We start from the raw sequence: 25,640 nt of genomic DNA on the forward strand, positions 1-25,640 counted from the left end.
CAATGGTGGCCACAAGTCCCTTTCGACATAATGCCTAGAAAATATCCGTAAAATACCTTGCAATATTTTCGGTAGAGTTCACGTTCACATTTGTTTGTACAGAGAGTCAGAGTAAAGGGAATGTTTCATGAAAAACGTAAATATCGTTGCCGCCGTCCACTTTTTAGTGTGAAACTGGTACGAGCCGTTGTTTTGCCGTTATACCATATAGCCGTAATTTCCTGTTCTGGAGTAACAGCCCAGCAATGTTATTACGGAGAAAATAAGTTTGTAAACGGCGTGTATTACTCCACAATTATTGCTTATATTTTCCATTTCATAGGCCTGTATGAACAAAAATGGGTTTAATCGTAAATCTGCTATTAAGTAAATTTATATATGAGACTTTTTAATTTGATAGCGATACGAAATAATAATTACAAATTAATTTACAGTAGATATATTTTTCATTTCGTTTTACGTTCATTTACTGTTGGCGTCATTCATTCAGATAGATTTAATTGTCTCTAATTTATCACTATTTCAAAAATTAGTTTCGTGTTTGCATCGATGTACATATGCCTCACGGCACTGTGCTTACGGTTCAAGTGTTGAAAGAGCGCTACTGCAGGGACATGGTAAACTTTGTCAAGTTCTTGTAACTATGTGGGAAGCAGTTGCTGTGTCCTTATTCACAAGTACAGAACAACCGAGATATTTGACAGCATCGATTCAACCTTGAGGCACGGGCTGCCGCTTGGGTACCCAGATTGTCATTGCTGATGTCTTTGGAAGCTTCTAGGCGGCACTTGAGAATGGCCACATTTGAATTAGGCACCCATTTCATAGATATTTATAATTATGGAGGAATAATATTTACTTGCAGTCAAAGACTGGAAGACTAAAACTGTTATAACAGTAATAACAGTGCTAAAGTTCGCAGACCACATTGCGCTTTTGGAGGGATGAAAGGAAGACAACAGTTTATTGCAGGGATTGGACTGCATGTTTAACATGGAATTGGGTTAGAGCGGACAAAGCAAGGACGAAGTTAATGAAAATTTGGACAAACGTAACAGTGGAAAGGTGTTCAAAATTAGGCGGACTGATAAGAAGTGAGGAGGTTCCGATATAGTCGGTGAAGAGAGGAACGCGTGGAAGATATTGACAAAAGAAGGGACAGGGTGACAAGGTATGTGTAAAGACGTCAAGGATAAATTAAATGCCGGCCGCGATGGCCGAGCGGTTCTAGGCGCTTAAGTCCGGAACCGCGCAACTGCTACGGTCCCAGGTTCGAATTCTGCCACGGTCATGGATGTGCGTGATGTCCTTAAGTTAGTTACGTTTAAGTAGTTCTAAGTTCTAGGGGACTGATGACCTCAGCTGTTAAGTCTCATAGTGCTCAGAGCTTTTTGAACAATTTGATAAATTCCATGGTACTTGGGGAAACTATAGAGGTTAAAATCTGTAGGGGAAGGCAGAAACTGGAGCATACCCAACAGTTCAGAACAGTGGTTGCAAGGGCTGCTCTGAGATAAAAGGTTTCTAACAAAAGAGGAATTCGTGATGGGGCGTTTCAAGCCACTCAGAAGAATTATGTACCACACAAAAAAAAAAACAAGAAAACATAAGAAATAGCAGAAGAAGTGAAAGAATTAAGGTTTTAGCGGATGGCCGAAGAAAGGCAGGTGTCAGAAGTAGACTGGCGCAGGCGAAGAAAGCTTTCTTCAGTAAAACAACTCTGCTGGTATGAATGGACATGAGGAAGAAAGTCCTGAAAATGTACGTGTGGATGACAGCATACTACTGAAGTAAAATGTGTATAATCGGAAATCCGGAGGGAAAGAAAATCGCAGCATTCGAAACATGGTGCTGTCGAAGAAACCGTTGAAATTTATGGTGTAAACCTCCATCTGTCATTTAATTTGCACAGTGCTGCTAGTTCCGGTAATAGACCGTTTTCAAACTTAGCTGGTATAAATGGCAGGGATGTTATAAACTTGAAAATGATCTGTTACCGAAACTAGCAGCACTTTGCAAAATAAGACAGCTGAAGATTATCACCATGAATTTGCAGCTGTCCGCAGCTTGTGGTCGTGCGGTAGCGTTGTCACCCGGGTTCGATTCCCGGCGGGGTCAGGGATTTTCTCTGCCTCGTGATGACTGGGTGGTGTTTGATGTCCTTAGGTTAGTTAGGTTTAAGTAGTTCTAAGTTCTAGGGGACTGATGACCTGAGACGTTAAGTCCCATAGTGCTCAGAGCCATTTGAACCATTTATTAAACCACGATGGGTCTTTCCCACTAAAAATGGTTCAAATGGCTCTGAGCACTATGGGACATAACTTCTTAGGTCATCAGTCCCCTAGAACTTAGAACTAATTAAACCTAACTAACCTAAGGACATCACACACATCCATGGCCGATGCAGGATTCGAACCTGCGACCGTAGCGGCCACGCGGTTCCAGACTGAAGTGCCTAGAACCGCACGGCCACACCGGCCGGTTTTCCCACCCCTTATTACCTTACCCGTAACATATTTAACTAGGGATATTGTACAATTTCTTGGAATTTATTCCCTTCGTCTTCTACATTGACCTCGTATGTATCCATTATGACAACTTCATCGAACCTCATGTAGCCATAATATTTAGTATCCGCTTAAAATGGCAAACATAAAAAAATTGTTTGTAACTTCTACAAGGCAACTACTTAAAGAGCTGCACCAGGAAAGCTACTACGAAGATCAGCCCCGAGCCTGAGTTACGTTACTGTGTAACATGAAACCATCGAAGAAGTTCCGTTTCTTTTATACTGGTGCACGTTGCTTCCGGATGAGGCCGAGGAGTTTTCACAAGGCCTTCGCACAGCCACGCTGTAGGGACTAGGTCCGTTATTGATAGCCGGTTCTGACACAGAGACGTAAGCGCTAGTGGTATAATGTCGCAATGTGCGGACCACGGTGCGCCGTATCGACCACGCAGAGAGTCAGACTCCCGGAAGCTGTGTGGATGCTCCAGTGCAGTTGTTAGGGCGCAGGTGGCGGAAGTGGCGGCGCCGTATGGCTAGTCGCTGATTGGCTGTTACGGTTCCACCGTACCAGTGCTGACGTCAGAGGCAGGACGCTGCTCCAGACTGCGAACCTCTGCGTCGAGACCCTCGCCTCTACCCTACACCTGTCACCGAAGAAACGCGAGGTGTTCCAGTAATAGATCACTTTCTATAGTGTTTTCGAATTATTTTACTCTAGTCTAAGAGCTTTTTATCTCTATGTTTAAGTCAGTGATCGTTCTCCTGTTTTAATATCCCTCTCTACACTTATTCCAAAAGTGTATTTATTTTTTCTTTTAGTTGCTGTATCAGTCTTCTGTAACAGCTCGTCATCAGCTTACACAAACTGTCCTAGATTATTTGTTATAAATAAACCAATGAGTGCCTTGGCCAACAACGTTAGCCCTCTACGGCTCCCTGCAGTACCACCAAAATCAATTGGTATATCTCCTATCATTCTACCGATTCTTCTAGCTCCAGTTCCCATATTCCTTTGAAAAATGGTTCAAATGGCTCTGACCACTATGGGACTTAACATCGGAGCTCATCATTCACCTAGACCTTAGAACTACTTAAACCTAACTAACCTAAGCACATCACACAAATCCATGCCCGAGGCAGGATTAGAAACTGCGACCGTAGCAGTCGCGTGGTTCCAGACTGAAGCGCCTAGAACTGGCCATATTCCTTTCCTAGACGATTGTGCAAAGCCGGCCGGAGAGGCCGACCGGTTCTAGGCGCTACAGTCTGGAACCCCGCGACCGCTGCGGTCACAGGTTCGAATCCTGCATCGGCCATGGATGTGTGTGATGTCTTTAGGTTAGTTAGGTTTAAGTAGTTCTAAGTTCTAGGGGACTGATGTCCTCAGCAGCTACGTCCCACAGTGCTCAGAGCCGCTTGAACCATTTGATTCTCCATAGAACTTCCACATTGACTATTTTATGAGTACACGAAGCTTTTAGTATACTTTTCGCACCACCATATTTCAAATAATTCGATTCTTTTCGTTCCCAGTTTCCCGATAGTTCATGATTCACTTCCATACATCAGATATACATTCTCAGAAATTTATTCGTCAAATTGAGGCCAGTTTTTGTTACTAAAAGTCTTTTGTGGCGAGTAACGCATTCTTTACGTAAGCTGGTCACCTTGAGTACTAGTTTCATCCACCATACATCACTTTACTTTCAAAATAGCAGTTCTTCACTTCCTTTACTATGTGATGCACTATTTTGTTATTATCTTTGTCGCTAATCGCACTGCTGCTACTCCACACTTACCTCTTGTTTCTCTTGTTTATTCTTAGTGCGTATTCCCTGTTAAGCAGAGTGTTTATTTCACTCAGTATATCCCAAATTTCTTCCTCACTCTTACCGAGGATGTCAATCTTCTTAGTGAAACTTAGAATTGGCTTCCGGTATTTTAATACAACTTACCAAACTAAATTTTATTTCCTTTATTGTTTATTCCATATGCTAGTTAAACTACATATAATTCATGATAAGTCAAAGTAAACTGATGCATATCGAGATACATGTTCTTATCTACAGCGTAAATACAGAGACCCTTAGCATATTAAAAATTAATAAACATTAAAAATTAATAAACATCAGATATTTATACATGTAAGTAAGCAGTGTATTTAAAATCATTAAGTCACTCGGAGACCGTCTATTGTCGCAATAGGAGACAGAAAAGGGTTACTGAAATGTCAAATTACACGTTTAAAAAATTATGCACGCGAAAAAATAATACAGACATAACATAGTTTTGCCGCGACAAAACTCACGTATGAAAAACATAAAAATAGGCGTCCCTGGCACTGAAAAGCAGCTGCAAGAGTTGAAAATAAATCAGTTACCAGGTCCAAATGGAATCAAAGTTCCGGGGTCTGTTGAGAGTACTTTTGATAATGGTTCCTTACTTAGCTTGTATTTATTGAGAACCTCACGCCCAGCGGAAAGTCCGAAGTGACTGGAATTCTGTTAATGAACTCAATTCGACCAGTCACTTTCCCTACAATAAATATTACGTGTTCGCTCTATATCATGCAAACTGATTGCAATGGAAAGTTAGTAAAAGACTCTGTGGCATGCAGTATTTATTCTGGAGCACTGTAAAACCGTAGTCATTATACGATATTGCGGCACTAGAGTTAAGAAGAACGATGCAGCTTTTCTTCGGATATAGATGCATGTGCGAAGGAACAGACACTGCGGTGACTACAGCTGTTACGAAATAAATGAAATACATTCGTTGTTGCGAACAACTATCATATGTGTAAGGGAATGACTAAAATGAAATCTTGTGCCCGACCGGGACTCAAACCCGGATTTCCCACAAGCGGTTGCCTTAAACGCTTTGGCTGTCCGTGCGCGATCCATGGACAGACCTAAACTTCAATATCTCGGCGTTACTGCTTCGTAACCTGTACTGGTACACACATATTACGTAATTTATGTATGGGGAGGACACTTTCATTGGAAGTCGCTGCCCACTATTGGCGGATAAATACGATATGGCAATGCCTGTCTTACGAAGAAGAATCATGCAGTATTCATTCAGACATGCGTGCATTTGGATTAGTAACATTTACCATGAGTCTAGGGTCGAAACTGAAATACAGTGAAGACGGCATGCAGTAAACGTGAAATTGACATGAAGCGTTCCGAGGATTTGGATGTGAAAATGACGACACAAAGGAGAAAAGATTGGCTTCATCTACACCCTGTACATACGATAGACTGCGTAGTGGGTTTCTCTGTCAGTAATCGGACTTGAGTGGCGGTTTTATGTGGGAAGATATTTCGTGCAAGAAGGAGAAAAGTCTACTAGAAAGAATAAGGATTACAAATCAGAATACAGGCGGCCACATTAAATGCCATGCGGGATCTCAGAGATATGGCACGACCAGCGCTCGAGAGGACCGACATTTCATTTGCTCCACCATGCAGACCCCTGCCGCCACGTCATGTACAGTGTCCTGAGGCAGAAATTGCGACCTTTTTTTACAGTAAATAATATAGACTTTAAGAATCTCTAACGTTAATGGCTACAATTAATTTTTAAAAAAGAAATACTACCGTTTTGAATATTAATAAAAATGACAATTCTGTCTTTGATATGAGAAAGTTTTATAACTGCTCCTTGCAGGTAACGAACTATGTTAATATTGATTTTATCTTCACTCATGAATGTTTTAATATTTGCTGGCTTGAGGTTTAGCCACAGATTATTTCGATTTGGAATGTATTTGGAACATTCCAATATGATGTGATCATGATCTTCGTCGTCTCTTGAGTATTCGCTGCATGAGGGAGACCCTGTAGCTCTAATGCTTTAGGAATGTGCAGGGAAACATGTGTGTAGCAACGTTATTCTAATCATTGATGTTATACATTTCTTTGGGAGAGTTTTTGGATTGCGCCAGGATTTTCTTGACATAATATGCTGAAGTAAAGCGAAAGAAAAGACCTTTTTCTGTGCTGTACTTGCCAGTGAGCCAGTGAGCTTCCAGTTGACCGTAAAACTCTCTTTTTTATGCTCCTGAAAAGTCACGAAGCGAAAGTTGTGTAAATAGTGGGTGCCTTTCTTGATACTTTCTTTAGCAACACCATCTACTTCCTCATTGTGCCAAATGCCTAACTGTCCCTTTATGAACGGATTTATTTTATTTGTTGGCTTTCGTTATCACACTGTTGTACGACACCATAATTAACCTTCCCATGAACCATGGACCTTGCCGTTGGTGGGGAGGCTTGCGTGCCTCAACGATACAGACATCTGTACCGTTGGTGCAACCACAACAGAGGGATACCTGTTGAGAGGCCAGACAAACGTGTGGTTCCTCAAGAGGGGCAGCAGCCTTTTCAGTAGTTGCAGGGGCAACAGTCTGGCCCTGTAACACTAACCAAAACGGCCTTGCTGTTGTGGTACTGCGAACGGATGAAAGCAAGGGGTTACTACAGCCGTAATTTTTCCCGAGGCCATGCAGCTTTATTGTATGGTTAAATGATGATGGCGTCCACTTGGGTAAAATATTCCGGAGGTAAAATAGTCCCCCATTCGGATCTCCGGACGGGGATACTCAAGAGGACGTCGTTATCAAGAAAAAGAAAACTGGCGTTCTAAGGATCGGAGCGTGGAATGTCAGATCCCTTAATCGGACAGGTATGTTAGAAAATTAAAAAAGGGAAATGGGTAGGTTAAGGTTAGATATAGTGGGAATTGGTGACGATCGGTGGCAGGAGGAACAAGACTTTTGATCAGGTGAATACAGGGTTATAAATACAAAATCAAATTGGGGTAATGCAGGAGTAGGTTTAATAATGAATAAAAGAAAATACGGGTGCGGGTAAGCTACTACCAACAGCATACTGAACGCATTATTGTGGCCGAGATAGACACGAATCCCACGCCTACAACAGTAGTACAAGTTTATCTGCCAACTAGCTCTCCAGATGACGAAGAAATTGAAGAAATGTATGATATAAAAGAAATTATTCAGGTAGTGAAGGGAGACGAAAATTTAATAGTCATGGGTGACTGGAAATTGACAGTAGGAAAAGGAAGAGAAGGAAACATAGTAGGTGAGTATGGATTGGGGCTAAGAAATGAAAGAGGAAGCCGCCTGGTAGAATTTTGCACAGAACATAACTCACTCATAGCTAACACTTGGTTCAAGAATCATGAACGAAGGTTGTATACATGGAAGAACCCTGGAGATACTGACAGGTTTCGGATAGATTGTATAATGGTAAGACAGAGATTCAGGAACCAGAATTTAAATTGTAAGACATTTCCATGGGCAGATGTGGACTCTGACCACAATCTATTGGTTATTAACTGTAGATTAAAACTAAAGAAACTGCAAAAAGGTGGGAATTTAAGGAGATGGGACCTGGATAAACTGAAAGAACCAGAGGTTGTACAGAGTTTCAGGGAGAGCACAAGGGAACAATTCACAAGAATGGGGAAAAGAAATACAGTAGAAGAAGAAAGTGTAGCTAGTGAAGGCAGCAGAGGATCAAGTAGGTAAAAAGACGAGGGCTAGTAGAAATCCTTGGTAACAGAAGAGATACTGAATTTAACTGATGAAAGGAGAAAATACAAAAATGCAGTAAATGAAGCAGGCAAAAAGGATGTAGAGGCTTATCTCACTAGGGGTAAGATAGATACTGCGTACAGGAAAATTAAATGGACCTTGCATGAATATCAAGAGCTCAGATGGAAACCCAGTTCTAAGCAACGAAGGGAAAGCAGAAAAGTGGAAGGAGTATATAAAGGGTCTATACAAGGGCGGTGTACTTGAGGACAATATATGGAAATGGAAGAGGAGGTAGGTGACGATGAAATGGGAGATAAGATAGTGCGTGTGACAGAGCACTGAAAGACCTAAGTCGAAACAAAGCCCCGGGAGTAGACAACATTCCATTAGAACTACTGACAGCCTTGGGAGAGCCAGTCCTGACAAAACTCTACCATCTTGTGAGCAAGATGTATGAGACAGCGAAATACCCTCAGACTTCAAGAAGAACATAGTAATTCCAATCCCAAAGAAAGCAGGTGTTGACAGATGTGAAAATTACCGAACAACAAGTTTAATAAGTCACAGTTGCAAAATACTACCGCGAATTATTTACAGACGAATGGAAAAACTGGTAGACGCCGACCTCGGGGAAGGTCTTAGACGAAAGATTAAGGAAAGACAAACCTACGTTTCTAGCATTTGTAGACTTAGAGAAAGCTTTTGGCAATGTTGACTGGAATACTCTCTTTAAAATTCTGAAGGTGACAGGGGTAAAATACAGGGAGCGAAAGGCTATTTACAACTTGTACACAAACCAGATGGCAGTTATATCAGTCGAGGGGCATGAAAGGGGAGCAGTGGTTGGGAAGGAAGTGACATAGGGTTGTAACCTCTCCCAAATGTTATTCAATCTGTATATTTAGCAAGCAGTAAAGGAAACAAAAGAAAAATTCGGAGTAGGAATTAAAATCCATGGAGAATAAATAAAAACTTAGAGGTTCGTCGATGATATTGTAATTCTGTGAGAGACAGCAAAGGACCTGGAAGAGCAGCTGAACAGAATGGACAATGTCTTGAAAGGAAGATATAAGATGAACATCCACAGAAGCAAAACGAGGATAATGGAATGTAGTCGAATTAAATCGGGTGATGCTCTGGGAATTGTATTGGGAAAGTAGTAAAGGAATTTGCTATTTGGGGAGAAAAATAACTGATGATGGTTGAAGTAGAGATAATATAAAATGTAGACTGACACTGGCAAGGAAAGTGTTTCTGAAGAAGAGAAATTTGTTAACATCGAGTATTTATTTAAGTGTCAGGAAGTCGTTTCTGAAAGTATTTGTATGGAGTGTAGCCATGTATGGAAGTGAAATATGGACTATAAATAGTTTGAACAAGAAGAGAATAGAAGCTTTCGAAATGTGGTGCTACAGAAGAATGCTGACGATTTGATGGGTAGATCACATAACTAATGAAGAGTTATGGAATAGTGTTGGGGAGGAGAAGAGTTTGTGGCACACCTTGACTAGAAGAAGGAATCGGTTGGTAGGACATGTTCTGAGGGATCAAGGGATTACTATTTTGGTGCTGGAGGGCAGCGTGGAGGGTACAAATCGTAAAGGGAGACCAAGAGATGAATACACTAAACAGATTCAGGAGGATGTAGGTTGCAGTACGTACTGGGAGATCAAGAAGCTTGCACAGGATAGAGTAGCATGGAGAGCTGCATCAAACCAGTCTCAGGACTGAAGACCACAATAACAACAACAACCATAAATACAGCTGTTATCAACTTTCCACTTTCATTATTCTAGATGCTCGAAAGCACTGCTACAGTTAGAAAGACGTGTTATGGGGCTCTGAAGTGGTTTACACCGACGGCTCAATGGCTAGAATGTAATTTTCACTCTACGGCTGAGTGTGCGCTGATCTGAAACTTCCTGGCAGATTAAAACTGGGTGCGGGGCCGAGACTCGAACTCGGCCCGGCACACAGTTTTAATCTGCCAGGAAGTTTCATATCAGCGTACACTCCTCTGTAGAGTGAACATGTCATTCTAGAAACATCCCCAGGCTGTGGCTAAGCCATATCTCCGCGATATCCTTTCTTCCAGGAGTGCTAGTTCTGCAAGGTTCGCAGGAGAGCTTCTGCGAAGTTTGGAAGGTCGGAGACGATGTACTGGCGGAATTGAGGCTGTGAGGACGGGGCGTGAGTCGTGCTTGGGTAGCTTAGTTGGTAGAGCATTTGCCCGCGAAAGTCAAAGGTCCCGAGTTCGAGTCTCGGCCCAGCACACAATTTTAATCTGCCAGGAAGTTTCGGCTCAATGACTGATGGTCAGGTAGGATTCGCATATGTTCATGGAGGACACATTGAGCAGCACTCCTTACCATTTGGCTTCCGTCTTTTCGCTGCAGAGCTGGCGGCCATATCTCGTGTTCTTAAATCCTCTCATGCCCTGGCGAGTCATTTCTCCTGTGTACTGACTCACTGAGCAGCCTACAAGCTATCGACCGGTGCTACCCTCGTCACCCTCTCGTAGCGTCCATTCAGGAGTCCATCTACGCCCTGGAAAATTCCCGCCATTCCGTGGTGTTTGTGTGGACCCCAGGACACGTCGGAATCCCCGGAAACGAACTTGCCGACAGGCTGGCCAAACAGGCGACACGGAAACCGCTTCTGGAGATAGGCATCTCCGAACCTGACTTGCGTTGTCTCTTGCTCCGCAGGGTTTTCCGGCTTTTGGGTGACAGCACTCACAACAAACTGCGTGCCATTAAGGAGACTATGAATGTGTGGAAGTCTTCCTTGCAGGCCTCTCGCAGGGAATCAGTTGTCCTGTGCCGGTTCCGCATTGGCCATACGTGGCTAACGCATGGTTACCTCCTCCGTCGTGAGGACCCACCTTAGTGTCGCTGTGGCTCCCAAATGACAGTCGTCCACCTCTTGCTGCACTGCCCATTTTTAGCCGCTATGCAGCAGATTTCTAACTATTCCAGCACCCTGCCTTCGGTATTGGGCGACAATGAATCCACAGCAGCTTTAGTTTTACGTTTTATCCGTGAGAGTGAGTTTTATACTCCTGTCTAGGTTTCAGCGCATGTCGTTTGTCCCTTTCTGTCCTCCACCCTAGTGCTTTTAGGGTGGAGGTTTTAGTGTGTTGCAGAGTGGCTGGCTTTCCCTTTTTATTGTCGGTGTTGTGCCAGCCACTATAATCTGCTTTCATGTTTTACTCTCTTCTGTTTCTAGCGTCTCTCTGTTGTTTTCTTGTCGTCTTTTGTTCCTTTTAGTGTTTGTTGCTTTCTGTCCGTTCTTGTGGCTTTTCATTTATTTCCGTTTTGTGTTATATGTTTCGTCCGTTTTATTCTCACACTTGTGGCATCGTTTTATTAGGACCGAGGGACCGATGACCTCGTAGTTTTGTCACTTCTTCGGCCTTGAAGTCAACCAATCTGAACAGTCAGAAAGAAACTCTGTCGGTTGGGCACGCAACCTCCGAATTTCTGGGTCTGAAAGGCTGCCGATAAATGAATCTTGTTTCTGGCCTCCAAGAGCCAATGCATGCAAATGTCCAAACCTGACTGTTCAAACCCGAACATCTGACTGTTCTGCTCTGCGCTCTATGTCCCAATCCTTGCAGATGTCCCAAAATACACATTTCCACGCCAGACCACTGTTTCTTGCAGTTTTTTGGGCCAGACTATTATTTGCCAACGGTGAAAGTTTTCGAAATTTTGTATCTTCGCTTCAGAGGCACTGTAAAAAGTCTTCTCCCTACCAAATATTTTACCGTTCTTCTCAGACTAAAAAGGAATACTTAGGACCTAAGTCACATGTCGTTTACCAGTGACAGATTGTGCTTTCCCCACCAGGGCGATTTCGCTCTTACGTACTTTCTAGATATGTTACCTGCAGCAAGAGCCTGTGCATCATTTGACCCCTTCGCTGATCCCGCACTGCCACAACCGGGAAAGTTCTTCTCGTTAACCTGAGGTCAGGTAGTGCAGCCTGCAGATTAGATGGTGGTGCTTTTAGCACCGTGACTCCACCGTTTCGTCCATGACCCAGGAGGACTGTGCCACAGAGGCCGGCATAGGGCCGCAGTCTTCCGCTTTCCATCGGCCACGAGGTAACTGTTCAGCTTATAAAACGATCACTATGGTGGCCCTTCGCTGTCCCTAGCGTTCACCTGCCCCTCAAGGGCCAGTGTCAGCCTCTACATAGCAACACACAGCTTTTGTTAAGATCCATCAAAGTAGAAAAGCACAGAGTTATCACTGCCCCTTCGATCACTCCCCATATCACTGCTTAAGACGGAAAGTGCAATTGCCACATTTAATTGACATTGTCATACTAATATATTCCTTCACCGCTTACATGGATTACATGTGGCTAGCCAAAGAAGGATAGCCATCTCCCATGGCGGATAATTGAAGCAGCATGGAATACTGTACTCATGTCTTACATCACATTGACTCGGTGCCCGACCAACTTAGAGACACTGTGTACTACTTTGTCCACCCTGTGCACCCCGGGTAACCTGTAACGCTAATAATACACTACTCGGCATTAAAATTGCTACACCACGAAGATGACGTGCTACGGACGCGAAGTTTAACCGACAGGAAGAAGATGCTGTGATATGCTTCTCAGAGCATTCACTCAAGGTTGGCGCCGGTGGCGACACCTATAACATGCTGACATGAGAAAAGTTTCAAACCGATTTTTCATACACAAACAGCAGTTGACCGGCGTTGCCTGGCGAAACGTTGTTGTGATGCCTCGTGTAAGGAGGAGAAATGCGTACCATCACGTTTCCGACTTTGATAAAGGTCCGATTGTAGCCTTTCACGATTGCGGTTTATCGTATCGCGACATTGCTGCTCGCGTTGGTCGAGATCCGATGACTGTTAGCAGAATATGGAATCGGCGGGTTCAGGAGGGTAATACGGAACGCTGTGCTGGATCCCAACGGCCTCGTATTACTAGTAGTCGAGATGACAGGCATCTTATCCCCAAGGCTGTAACGGATCGTGCAGCCATGTCTCGATCCCTGAGTCAACAGATGGGGACGTTTGCAAGACGAAAAACATCTGCACGAACAGTTCGACGATGTTTGCAGCAGCATGGACTATCAGCTCGGAGACCATGGCTGCGGTTACCCTTGACGCTGCATCACAGACAGGAGCGACTGGGATGATGTACTCAACGACGAACCTGGGTGCACAAATGGCAGAACGTCATTTTTTCGGATGAATCCAGGTTCTGTTTACAGATCATGATGGTCGCATCCGTGTTTGGCGACATCGAGGTGAACGTACACTGAAAGCGTCTATGCATCATCGCTATACTGGCATAACACCCGGGGTGATGGTATGGGATGCCATTGGTTTCACGTCTCGGTCACCTCTTGTTCGCATTGACGGCACTCTGAACAGTGGACGTTACATTTCAGATGTGTGGCTCTACCCTTCATTCGATCCCTGCGAAACCCTACATTTCTGCAGGATAATGCACGACCGCATGTTGCAGGTCCTGTACGGGCCATTCTAGATACAGAAAATGTTCGACTGCTGCACTGGTCAGCGCATTCTTCAGATCTCTCAGCAATTGTAAACGTCTGGTTAATGGTGGCCGAGCAACTGTCTCGTCACAATACGCCAGTCACTACTCTTCATGAACTGTGGTATCTTGTTGAAGCTGCATGGGCAGCTGTATCTGTACACGCCATCCAAACCCTGTTTCACTCAATGCCCAGGCGTATCAAGGCCGTTATTCTGCTAGAGGTAGTTGTTCTGGGTACTGATTTCTCAGGGTCTATGCACCCAAATTGCGTGAAAATGTAATCACATATCAGTTCTAGTATAATATATTTGTCCAATGAATACCCGTTTAGCATCTGCATTTCTTCTTGGCGTAGCAATTTTAATGGCCAGTAGTGTACATTCCTCCTGCTACGCTATATGCTCAACTCTTCAGTATTTGTTATCATTCCGTGAGTTGCAAATTTATTGACCATCAGTGTGTGTAGCTGTCCGACATCATATGCGTCCGTTTGTTGCAGGTCATCTCTAAGCTGCAGAAGGAGTTTGGTGACACGTACACGGAGCGCAACGTGATGATCAGCGCGACGCACACGCACTCTGGGCCCGGAGGCTTTATGCAGGACTTCCTCTTCGACATCAGCAGCCTCGGTTTCGTCCGACAGACCTACAACGCGCTGCTCTCCGGCATCGTGCAGGTCAGTCCGCAGCCCTTTACAATTATCATTATCCTGCAGAATTAACTCACATAACGAGAAATAACCATTAGCCTTTCATAGCTGAAGTATCAGAGTAGCCCATTGGCCCATTTGACTGTCTAATGATCACGTCCAGAGCTCCTGACAGTTGGCGGTGTCGTGTTGCAGAGCATCAGACGGGCCCACCTGTCGATGCAGCCGGCGCGCCTCTTCCTGTCGCAGGGGGAGCTGCTGGGCGTCAGCATCAACCGTAGCCCCACCGCCTACCTCGCCAACCCCACCTCAGAACGTAGCAGGTAGGCATACTGCTAGTGCCCGTACAGCCTGTGATTACTTGGTTGCGAAGTATTATCTCTTCGCCGGGATGAAATCTTTTATCGTTAAAGTAACTCACAATGCTTTGGGCATCTACAAGCTTCAGGGAAATGAAAGACTTTAGTCAGAAGCATTGGCACAATTGTTGTTTGGAGATATTGCTCAAAATACAGTTTTTCTGGGGTAAACATATAACAATATAGAACGTAAAATAATTAAGATACACTACTGGCCATTAAAATTGCTACACCAAGAAGAAATGCTGATGAAAAACGGGTATTCATTGAACAAATATATTAGACTAGAACTGACATATTATTACATTTTCACGCAGTTTGTGTGCATAGATCCTGAGAAATCAGTACCCAGAACAACTACCTCTGGCCGTAATAACGGCCTTGATAGGCCTGGGCGTTGAGTGAAACAGAGCTTGGAAGGCGTGTACAGGTACAGCTGCCCATGCAGCGTCAACACTAAACCACACTTCATCAAGAGTAGTGACTGGCGTATTGTGACGAGCCAGTTGCTCGGCCACCATTAACCATACGTTTTCAATTGGATAGAGATCTGGAGAATGTGCTGGCCAGGGCAGCAGTCGAACATTTTCTGAATCCAGAAAGGCCCCTGGAGCATGCGGTCGTGCATTATACTGCTGAAATGTAGGGTTTCGCAGGGATCGAATGATGGGTAGAGCCACGGGTCGTAACACATCTGAAATGTAACTTACACTGTCCAAAGTGCCGTCAATGCGAACAAGAGCTGACCGAGACTTGTAACCAATAGCACCTATAGCTTCACGCCGGGTAATACGCCAGTATGGCGATGACGAATACACACTTCCAGTGTGCGTTCACCGCGATGTCGCCTTTCACGGATGCGGCCATCACGATGCTGTAAACAGAACCCGGATACTTCCGAAAAAATGACATTTTGCCATTCGTGCTCCCATGTTAGCCGTTGAGTACACCATCGCAGGCGCTCCTGTCTGTGATGCAGCATCAAGGGTAACCGGAGCCACGGTCTCCTGCTGATAGTCCACGCAGCTGCAAACGTCGTTGAACTTTTCGTGCAGTTGGTTGTTGCCTTGCAAACGTCCCCATTTGTTGACACAGGGATCGAGACGTGGCTGCACGATCCGTTACAGCCATGGGGATAAAATGCCTGTCAACTCGTCTGCCTGTGATACTTGGCCGTTGGGATCCAGCACTGCGTTCCGTATTACCTTCCTGAACCCTCCCGATTCCATATTCTGCCAACAATCATGGGACCTCGACCAACGCGAGCAGCAATGTCGCGATACGATAAACCGCAATCGCGATAGGCTTCAATCCGACCTTTATCAGAGTCGGAAACGTGATGGTACGCATTTCTCCTCCTTAGACTAGGCATCGCAACGTTTCGCCAGGCAATGCCGGTCAACTGCTGTTTGTGTATGAATAATCGGCTGGAAACTTTCCTCATCTCAGCACGTTTTAGGTGTCTCCACCGGTGCCAACCTTGTGTGAATGCTCTGAAATGGTAATCGTTTGCATATCACAGCACCGTCTTCCTGTCGGTTTTTTATTTCGCGTCTGTAGCACGTCAGCTTCGTGGTGTAGCAATTTTAATGGCCCGTAGTGTATTTCTTGATGGTATGTTTCTACAAGTACGGTAACTCAAAATGTTTTAACGGTTGCCGTCAGATCACTGAAGTTAAGCACTAGTGAGCTTGGCTAGCATTTGGATGGTTAACCGTCCGTGTCTGCCGAGAGCTGTTGGTAAGCCGGGTGCACTCAGCCCTTATTTGTGAGGGCAATTGTGGAGCTACTTGATTAAGAGATAAACAGCTCCGGTCGCAAAAACTGACAGCTGCCGGGAGAGCGGTGTGCTGATCACATGCCCCTCCATATCCGCATCCAGTGACGCCTGTCGGTTAAGGATGACACGGCGACCGGTCGGCACCGTTGGGCATTCTGAGGCCCGTCCGGACGGAGAGAAAATACATATCTGTATGCACGCCTTCGACAGACAACTATTCTGTTGTAATAGAGGTATTGCAAGCGGAACATTTGCAATGGGTGCACGAATGCGATGGCACGGATGTGGTGCACCACGAACTGGTGGTATGTGATACATTTTATTCTGGATAGACTCCCGCAGAAAACAAAGTGGGGAAATGTTTGGGGTCCTAAGATCCAAACAATCGATGGATCTACTTCTCCCAGTCGAGCGATCTGGGAGCTCATGATCGAAGAAATCTCCCACAATGTTCACAAAATTTCTTAGTGCGCTATATTGTTGGAATAACATGTCACGAGGAAGTTTTGGACAGCGTATATCTCCAACATATTTACGTACATTGTTGCTCCGCGAAGAAGTCCTCCAACAGTCTACACCACACATCTACGTTCGGAGAGTCGCGTTTGCCCTCTGTTATTACGTGGCAGGGTTCATTTCCCGCTACGCGGCAGCTGTGCGTGTTTACCATGTCGGAAGTGTGGAATGTAGACTCTTCCGAAAAACAGGTGAAGTCGAGGAATGCCTCGTTTTCATCCATTTTTGCCAGAAAGTCTCCGTGAATGCATTCCGTCCGGTCATTTCCTCAGGCTTGATTTTGTGACGAAGCTGCAGTTTGTACGCCCTTAGACACGATCTTTTATGCGTGCCATCGTGTACAGTCGAACGAAGTACTGTGACTACCTACATGCTTGTCGGATTGACTCCGCTGAGTGGAAATAGGGATTAATTCAACAGTAGCCTCTGAAACTGCGTGCTTGGCGTGGTGGCCCGAGAACGACGGAAAATTTGCATTTTCCTATTTCTTAATTGTTAAACAAGTGAGAACGTCGACATTTGATCGTAGTCCATAATTATGGCGAAAACGACGTTGTACCAGCGTACAACCATACATAATTACTCGATTTATCATAGAGACGCCTGCAGATAGTGAACTGAAGCGGCGAAATCGTTAGCTAATGTAGCGGGATGCTTAAATACAGTGGAAGGATTCGTTCATACAGAAACAAAGACATAGTGACAGCTGGCGTCCTCCAATCTTTCTGAAGGAGGGACCGTTAGTGGGACATCACTTTCGATATCCTATGATAGTTAACTGACTTGGCAGTGACTGGAGCACTGGAGGGACGAAACAGTAAGTCCATGTATAGACTACAAAATATAAAACGGAATACAGAAGCTCGTCTGTGTATTGAGGTTGGAGGATCCACATGGTGGAGTTGAAAAAATTAACGCAAGATAGAGAACGACGGATTATAGTATCGGGCAAGTTAAAAGACTTGTCAGTATAGGTATGATGAACTTGAACTTCGCCTTGCTCTGTATCGTGGTTTGTGGACTATACTTGAAAATGTAAAAAGTATCCAACCAAGGATCGTCATACGCTCCTGAGGTTTGGTGGGTGCGTACATTGCCTATTTTATAGGTAAAACAGCTAGTGGTGTTTGGGTAAGGACGCGATGTTAGTTAGCTATTTGGTGCTCTTTTCATTCGTGTTCGATGTTTCTAATCACGTCTGTACATTTCTCTTACACGTGGCGCCATTGTAAGAGAATCTAGAAATTTTCTTAATTTTTAACAAATTTCGCATTCTCTTATTTGTTTTGAGTATCTGAAAGACACTCAATTTGAGCTCGTAAGAGGCTTTACACACAGTAATCTTTAAACATCTTACACTTGTATTTTTCCCTGAGACATTTTAAGTCTATTCTGTATCTGCGATAATGATTGCAGCAGAAGAAATGGATTAACATTTATTGAAGCAGAAGAAATGGATTAATATTTGTGCTACGGCCGGAACTGGAACCCAGGTCTTCTTGTTTGCTACGCAGAAATGCTAATCATGCACCTTTACAGAACTACAGTCAACACTGCTGCACGAACTACCCAAGTTGAGTGCCCTCACCAACACAAAAGTCAATTCAGGGAAAATAAGCAGAAGGCATGAACTGAAGTTTGTGTTGGGGAGGGCACTCAACTTAAGTAGTTCGTGCAGCAATGTTAACTACCGTATTCGGGTGGTGTAATATTAGCATTTCTGCCTCGCAAGCAAAAAGACTTGGGTACAAGTCCCGGCCGCAGCACAAATTTTAATCCATTTCTTCTGCTTCAATCATTATCGCATAATATTTAAACATTATGGTTACTCGGGTAGCAAGATTAGCCTCTGTGATATGGGCCTTGGCGGTGACGAGTATTGATGTTTAAGAAGCCGTCGACGACGAGATCATTAGGGACAGAATAGGAGCTCCGATGGGGGAAATATGGGGAAGGGACTACGTCTTACCTTTTAAAAGGAACCGTTTGCACTTAACAATTCTGAAAAACCGTGGAGGACGTAAAGTTGACATCTGGACGAGGATACGAACTACTATCCTCCTGAATGCGAATACAGTACATCGCCACTCCGCCACCTTTATGGACAAGTTGTTTCACTAGGCGATCGCATTGTTCTGGACGCTTGGCCGCCAGAAATATACGGTATTGGCAAAACCTTTCTTTTTGTGTGTCATGTTCGAACGACTTATTAAATAAAACATCATGGATTCCGTAAACAGAGATGTTGAGAAACGCAGCTCGTTCTGTTCGTATATGAAATCCAAACTGCCGCATATGTTGGTTGGGTAGAGCTGTCATAAAGCGGTTGTATTCTTCCATTAAGCGAGATGGCCCACAGCTGTTGTAAATACGCTGGTATTTTAGGTGCTGGTGCTGGGATGGAGTTGTTTGAGTCGATCCCATACATGTTCTATCGGGGAGAGTTTTGGTGTTCTTGCTGGCCATGGACGTACCTCACCATCACGCAGATAGTTCCTAGAGACAAGTGTCATCTGTACGAGCATTGCCCTGTTGAAAAACAGCCTGAGAGGTAGCGCATGAGGGTGCAGGACGACCGCGGCGTATCGCTGTGCAGTCAATCCCCCTCCCCTCAACACACTAACAGCAGTGAATTGAAGTCGCGTCGGATGGCTGACCCATAATAACGCTAGGAAGAAAAACTGCGTGTCTCCAAAACAGTGGAAGAATGGGACCTCTCACCGGGTCGCTGTCATACTCGACGAACGATGTCCACTTGGGATAGTGCAGAACCGCGATTAATAACGTGACTCCGCGACGTCCGTTAGCAGTATATACCTTCTGATAATGGCACCATTCCGCAATCAGTGATTTGTGTTGTGGTGTTAACGGCAACCAACGCATGGGACGGTATCTAGATAGAACGCCTGCTGCTGGTATCCGATCAATGGCGCGGGAATGTAGAAGGGAATTCACTACTTGTTCTCGGATGGATAGCGCAGATGTGAAGGGGGTACGCTGCTTTTGGTGCACAATACGGCGATCTTCCTTTGCTGTGAGAGTCTCGGTTGACCGAAACCGTGACGGCAGGTATGCAGTTCAACATTCGCGATCGTTACATCCGAATTAAGGCTGTTGACGAGTAATCGATGAATCGACATATCGATATTACACAATAATACCGATACATACTAATGGTAGTTAGTACCGAAAAATATATCCGTACCAAAATGGCAATATCGAGTGTCGATATTTTATTTTAATTTCACAATTTTCGGTAAATATTTGAAGTGTTGTTTTTCGAAATTTTAGTGGAACATAATTTTAGTTTCACTGTGTGAAGGAGTCTTACTACTTATCGAGCTTTAATCACATCCAGCCTTTCTCTTTAACTGTGTGAATCAAATATAGGTGGCACAAGACAAGAGGTCCGATTGGACTAGGGGGGGGGGGGGGGGAGGTGGCGGTGTGAATGGAAAAAAATTCCTGTGTGAAGAAATAACACACCAGTTGCGATAAAAACCAATTTGTAACGCAAATTTCTTTACATTGGCTTTCTTCAAGAACTGTTGCTCAAAATAAGGAACAAAAATCTAAATGACGACATTGGTCTTTCCGCTGGACGGAGACGTATGAGGGGCAAAACTTAAGTAAATGGCGCTCGGCTCTATGAACAGAAACTGCAACTTAGTTTCACCAGGAATTTTTACACAACTACTAGGTCGCTTGCGTTGCCGAAAATGGAAAAAAAGAAAGAAAAACAACAACTAAAAAACAGGGAAGTAGACATAATCCGTTTTATGACGAAACCTATCGATGTACCCATCGGATACCTTTTATTGCGCCACTTACATGCAGTTACCAATATTAGTAAAGTGGTTATCGCCAAGCGTGAACGTGCATCGTTTTTCTTTAAATTCACGCTCTAAGGAGCATGGACGGCGGCTACCTTGTTGGTGTACGGAATATCTAATAAGAAATCAATACTTAAATATACAGCTCTAAAGCTAGGAGTACATTTACTTATGTGCAGCCAGTATTTTTCTATGCTCGAACATCGATATTTTTTCCGTCGCTATATCAATAATTTTCTTTGGTATGTCGACAGCCGATTATGGCGTTTTTTAAATATCGATATATCGGATCCCCGATATTTTTAAAAATATCAACAGTCCTAATCAGAATGTCCCACACACCAGGATATTGGACGGATCGGCAAGCCAGCATAGGGCCCCACAATGAGGCAGGTGCTCATAACGCTCTAACACGGGTAATCCTCCGCAGTGACCACTCAACACCCGACGCAGATCACTTCTCATATCGACTTTACCAGTACTGGTAACAACACTCAAGACGAACAGCACGGTTTACTTTGGTGGCCGTTCCACTTATCATTGAGAACTGCAACTCTTTAATCTTTTACATATCCACCGATTGTGTGTACCAAGCTTAGCTCTGTTGGAGAGTTAAACTGACTACGAACGGAAGATCTTCAATTTGCACAATATATTATACATCTCGGGAATAACTTATGTGGTTTCTTATTTTCGTGACCATGTCAGCCTGAGTATGTTAAGTGCGCCAATATTGTTCGCACCAACAAATCGGACTTCATAAAGTAAGAGCAAGTAGGCCGTGAATAATTATTACATTTCGTGGCGTTCTCAGTGAGATAATCGTGATGGCGCTTACTCGAACTTCGTCCAAGCCGGTTATTGCCGTTCACGTAGTAGGACTCACCCACATTTCGTTACAGAACCTGTGAATAACAAATAAAATTGCCGTAATTACTAAGAAATAATAAAGTGCTGCAAAATATGGGAAATAAATTTGGTCGTTATGTTCAAGCGCACTTAAATTAAAATTTACGTCTTAGCTGTGCAGCGCCAGGAGAAGGGAAAGTGAAGAGGTAATTAACCGGTGAAGGGCGTCAGATACAAGACGAATAGTAATTTTACGTAGATGGTCTTGCCGCGCGGGATTAGCCGAGCGGTTTAAGGCACTGCAGTCATGGACTGTGCGGCTGGTCCCGGCTGAGGTTCGAGTCCTCCCTCGGGCATGGGTGTGTGTTTGTCCTTAGGATAATTTAGGATAAGTAGTGTGTAAGCTTAGGGACTAATGACCTTAGCAGTTAAGTCCCATAAGATTTCACAGACATTTGAACATTTGAACATTTTATGGATGGTCTTGTTGCGCACTCCATTCCTCCGAAGTTTAACTGATACTAATTATACTATTCTAAGTTTCGAAGCCATAAGTTCTTTTCTTGTTGTAGATAACTTACTATGGATAGCATAGTCTAGAGGCAGACTATTTTTATCTGCTCTCAAAAGAAATAAAATTCATTTAAATAAGAAAGTAAAGAAAAAGTTGTACTGTCTCTCTAAACAAGTTGCGTAGATATCCGATTATATCCGACCATGTGTTCTGGATGATTAATCTTTTTGTTAGTGTATTTACGTCAGCCTGTATGGTACAGTTTTTATTACGGCGTGCACAAATAAATTTGTGTTAGCTGGCGACAGTCGGATGATTGAAACTGATATCTCAAAACATTACTTTAGTAACATCACTTGGAGAGTATTAAATGTGACATCCTTCAAGTATTTACTAGCTGCGGGCCATCACTTACACAAAATAAATCGGACTTACTCAAGTCTTATTTTACTTCAATAGGAATAATAATACTACATCTACGAAGTGTCAATATCATGCTGCTGCTTCAAATCCAAACTGAAGTCTTCGTGAGAACTGATTTATTGAGTGTCGAAGTAAGCGTGTTGTTTAGAAGATTGTTCCAATAATTACATGGAGTCCCCGATCGGAGTTTGCTACTTTGCATAGCATTGTCTTCTCGCAACCTGCAACGACATTAGAAACGTTTCTTCCTTAATGGAACGCTAGTGTGGGACTGAATGTGGTGATAGTCGCAGTCTTATTGCAATCAGTTTGAAAGGCAAAGAAACGCAGACGTTGTGTTTGTTCCTCTCTGTCGATTTTCAGTGATTGCCACTAGAGGAGGAATGGTTGCGAACGATACCTCCGGCCAGTAGACAGAGTATTCGTCGGCGGCAGGTCGCTTTTTACTTTCCCTCTCGAATCGCTTCTCTCGAAAAGGGCTTGTCTCGAAGCAATTATAGGCACCCCGGGGAACGCTGAAAGAGCAGTTTCCCCCTCGGCTTCCCGACCTGTCACAAACGTCCTCACGGAAAGCTGGCTTCTCACTCGGCGTCGATATTTGGCCGTCGTCTCTTTCAGCATAAAAGGAGAATTTACCTGAGCGGAGGGCCAGTGACCTCCGCCCTGGGCGACCTTTCCCTCCACCGTCCACTCAACTGTGTTGTACGTTACGACATAACTCAGTTAATTATGCTTGAAAAGCTGTTGGTCCTTAATGGTTGACTGAAACGAATTTCATTATATTTTTAGTATTTTATTTAAGTGAAAAGCGGAAATGTCAAGCACTCCAAGTGCCATTTTGCCACAAAACACGTTTTCAGTGCAACTGTGTAGCCTGTATTCTGTTAAAATCCCTAAACCTTCTCCAAGCCCCAAATCGTGGAGAAAATGTTGCTAACATCTATTAATAGATGGAGTATGGTCTTTGCGCCAAGCAGTGTTTTCTTCCGGAGTCCCATGCGTCAAGGTCTCCCGGTCAAGTTAATGCACAGTTGGTGTGGTAAGCAAAATGAATGTAAGCTTTTGTTTCTGTCAATAAAACATACCTATAATGAAATGAAATAATATGGTTCTCAAAAAGGTAGAAAAAGTAAGACGCAGTGTGATCAAAAACGTTTCATATGCATCTGTCTGCGAGAGGCATTAAAAATTCTTAATTTTTTGAAGATTAAACTAGAAGAGTGTCATTGTACTCAAATGAGGAAAGGCAATGGCTGATGTATACCATGCGGTATCTCCGCTGAAATACCAGCCGTCTTTATCTGTTGCTAAACGGAGTGACCTGTGGACGATGCTGCATATCATTTCTTCCTCAACAACACAAGGAGTTCCGCTATATACTTTGCAACATCTGACCTTCAAGAATGGTAAGGAATATCAGAACTTTGGATGTGATAGGGAAGCTTCAGAATCTGAAAAGGGAAATGCTGAAGCTCAGTCTAGCTTTAATGGGGGTCATTGGAGTAAAACTGAAAGAAGACAAAAATTTCTGGTCAGATGAATAGAGGATAATATCAACAGCAGCAGAAAAGTTTATTATGTTATTATCCGGTTGTAGGGAAGGAGTAGAAGAAAGGGTTACGGGAGAACATCGGCTTCGTACTAGGAATTAGATATATAAAAACACGTCCATATTCGAATGAAACATTGTATCAAAATTTGAAAGCAATCTATGAACAACTTCCAGAGATATAAAAATTTGAATATGTGCTTAGAACAAGGAACGAAAGAAGAGAAAGGCTAATTGAGTTTATCAATAAATTTCAACTAGTAATAGCGAATACTCTGTTCAAGAAAGACAAGAGGAGGATGTATATTTGGGAAAGCTCGGGTGATACGGTACTATTTCAGTTAGATTACATCATAGTCAGACAGAGATTCCGAAATCAGATACTAGATTGTAAGGCGAACCCAGAAGCAGATATAGACTCAGATCACAAAGTAGTAGTGATGAAGCCATTAGTGATGCAGAATCAATATGTTTAGTACTAGGGAATGACGAGATATGCTTGAGTTTCTCAAAGGCTATAGATACAGCAGTAAGGAATAGCTTAGTAACCAGTTCAGTTGAAGAGGAATGGATATCTCTGAAAAGGGCTATCACATAAGTTGGAAAGAAAAACATAGGTACAAGAATGGTAACTGCGAAGAAAGCAGGGGTAACAGAAGAAATACACTCCTGGAAATTGAAATAAGAACACCGTGAATTCATTGTCCCAGGAAGGGGAAACTTTATTGACACATTCCTGGGGTCAGATACATCACATGATCACACTGACAGAACCACAGGCACATAGACACAGGCAACAGAACATGCACAATGTCGGCACTAGTACAGTGTATATCCACCTTTCGCAGCAATGCAGGCTGCTATTCTCCCATGGAGACGATCGTAGAGATGCTGGATGTAGTCCTGTGAAACGGCTTGCCATGCCATTTCCACCTGGCGTCTCAGTTGGACCAGCGTTCATGCTGGACGTGCACACCGCGTGGGACGACACTTCATCCAGTCCCAAACATGCTCAATGGGGGACAGATCCGGAGATCTTGCTGGCCAGGGTAGTTGACTTACACCTTCTAGAGCACATTGGGTGGCACGGGATACATGCGGAAGTGCATTGTCCTGTTGGAACAGCAAGTTCTCTTGCCGGTCTAGGAATGGTAGAACGATGGGTTAGATGACGGTTTGTTTGTACTGTTCACTATTCAGTGTCCCCTCGACGATCACCAGAGGTGTACGGCCAGTGTAGGAGATCGCTCCCCACACCATGATGCCGGGTGTTGGCCCTGTGTGCCTCGGTCGTATGCAGTCCTGATTGTGGCGCTCACCTGCACGGCGCCAAACACGCATACGACCATCATTGGCACCAAGGCAGAAGCGACTCTCATCGCTGAAGACGACACGTCTCCATTCGTCCCTCCATTCACGCCTGTCGCGACGCCACTGGAGGCGGGCTGCACGATGTTTGGGCGTGAGCGGAAGACGGCCTAACGGTGTGCGGGACCGTAGCCCAGCTTCATGGAGACGGTTGCGAATGGTCCTCGCCGATACCCCAGGA

The 25,640-nt window shown here is 44.0% G+C and overlaps 1 protein-coding gene across 8 annotated transcripts in view; it reads left to right on the forward strand.

Moving 5' to 3' along the window:
• LOC126336504 (neutral ceramidase-like) overlaps positions 1-25,640 on the forward strand; it is a 489,135-nt gene that overhangs the window by 299,883 nt on the left and 163,612 nt on the right. For all 8 annotated transcript variants that reach the window (XM_050000278.1, XM_050000277.1, XM_050000275.1 and 5 more), the window contains 2 exons: positions 14,119-14,295; positions 14,464-14,591. In XM_050000278.1, coding sequence (XP_049856235.1) covers positions 14,119-14,295; positions 14,464-14,591 — 305 coding nt within the window. The remainder of the gene's footprint in view (positions 1-14,118; positions 14,296-14,463; positions 14,592-25,640) is intronic.

Source organism: Schistocerca gregaria, chromosome 2 (genome assembly GCF_023897955.1).
Source record: "Schistocerca gregaria isolate iqSchGreg1 chromosome 2, iqSchGreg1.2, whole genome shotgun sequence".
In the NCBI taxonomy this organism is placed as follows: Eukaryota; Metazoa; Arthropoda; class Insecta; order Orthoptera; family Acrididae; genus Schistocerca; species Schistocerca gregaria.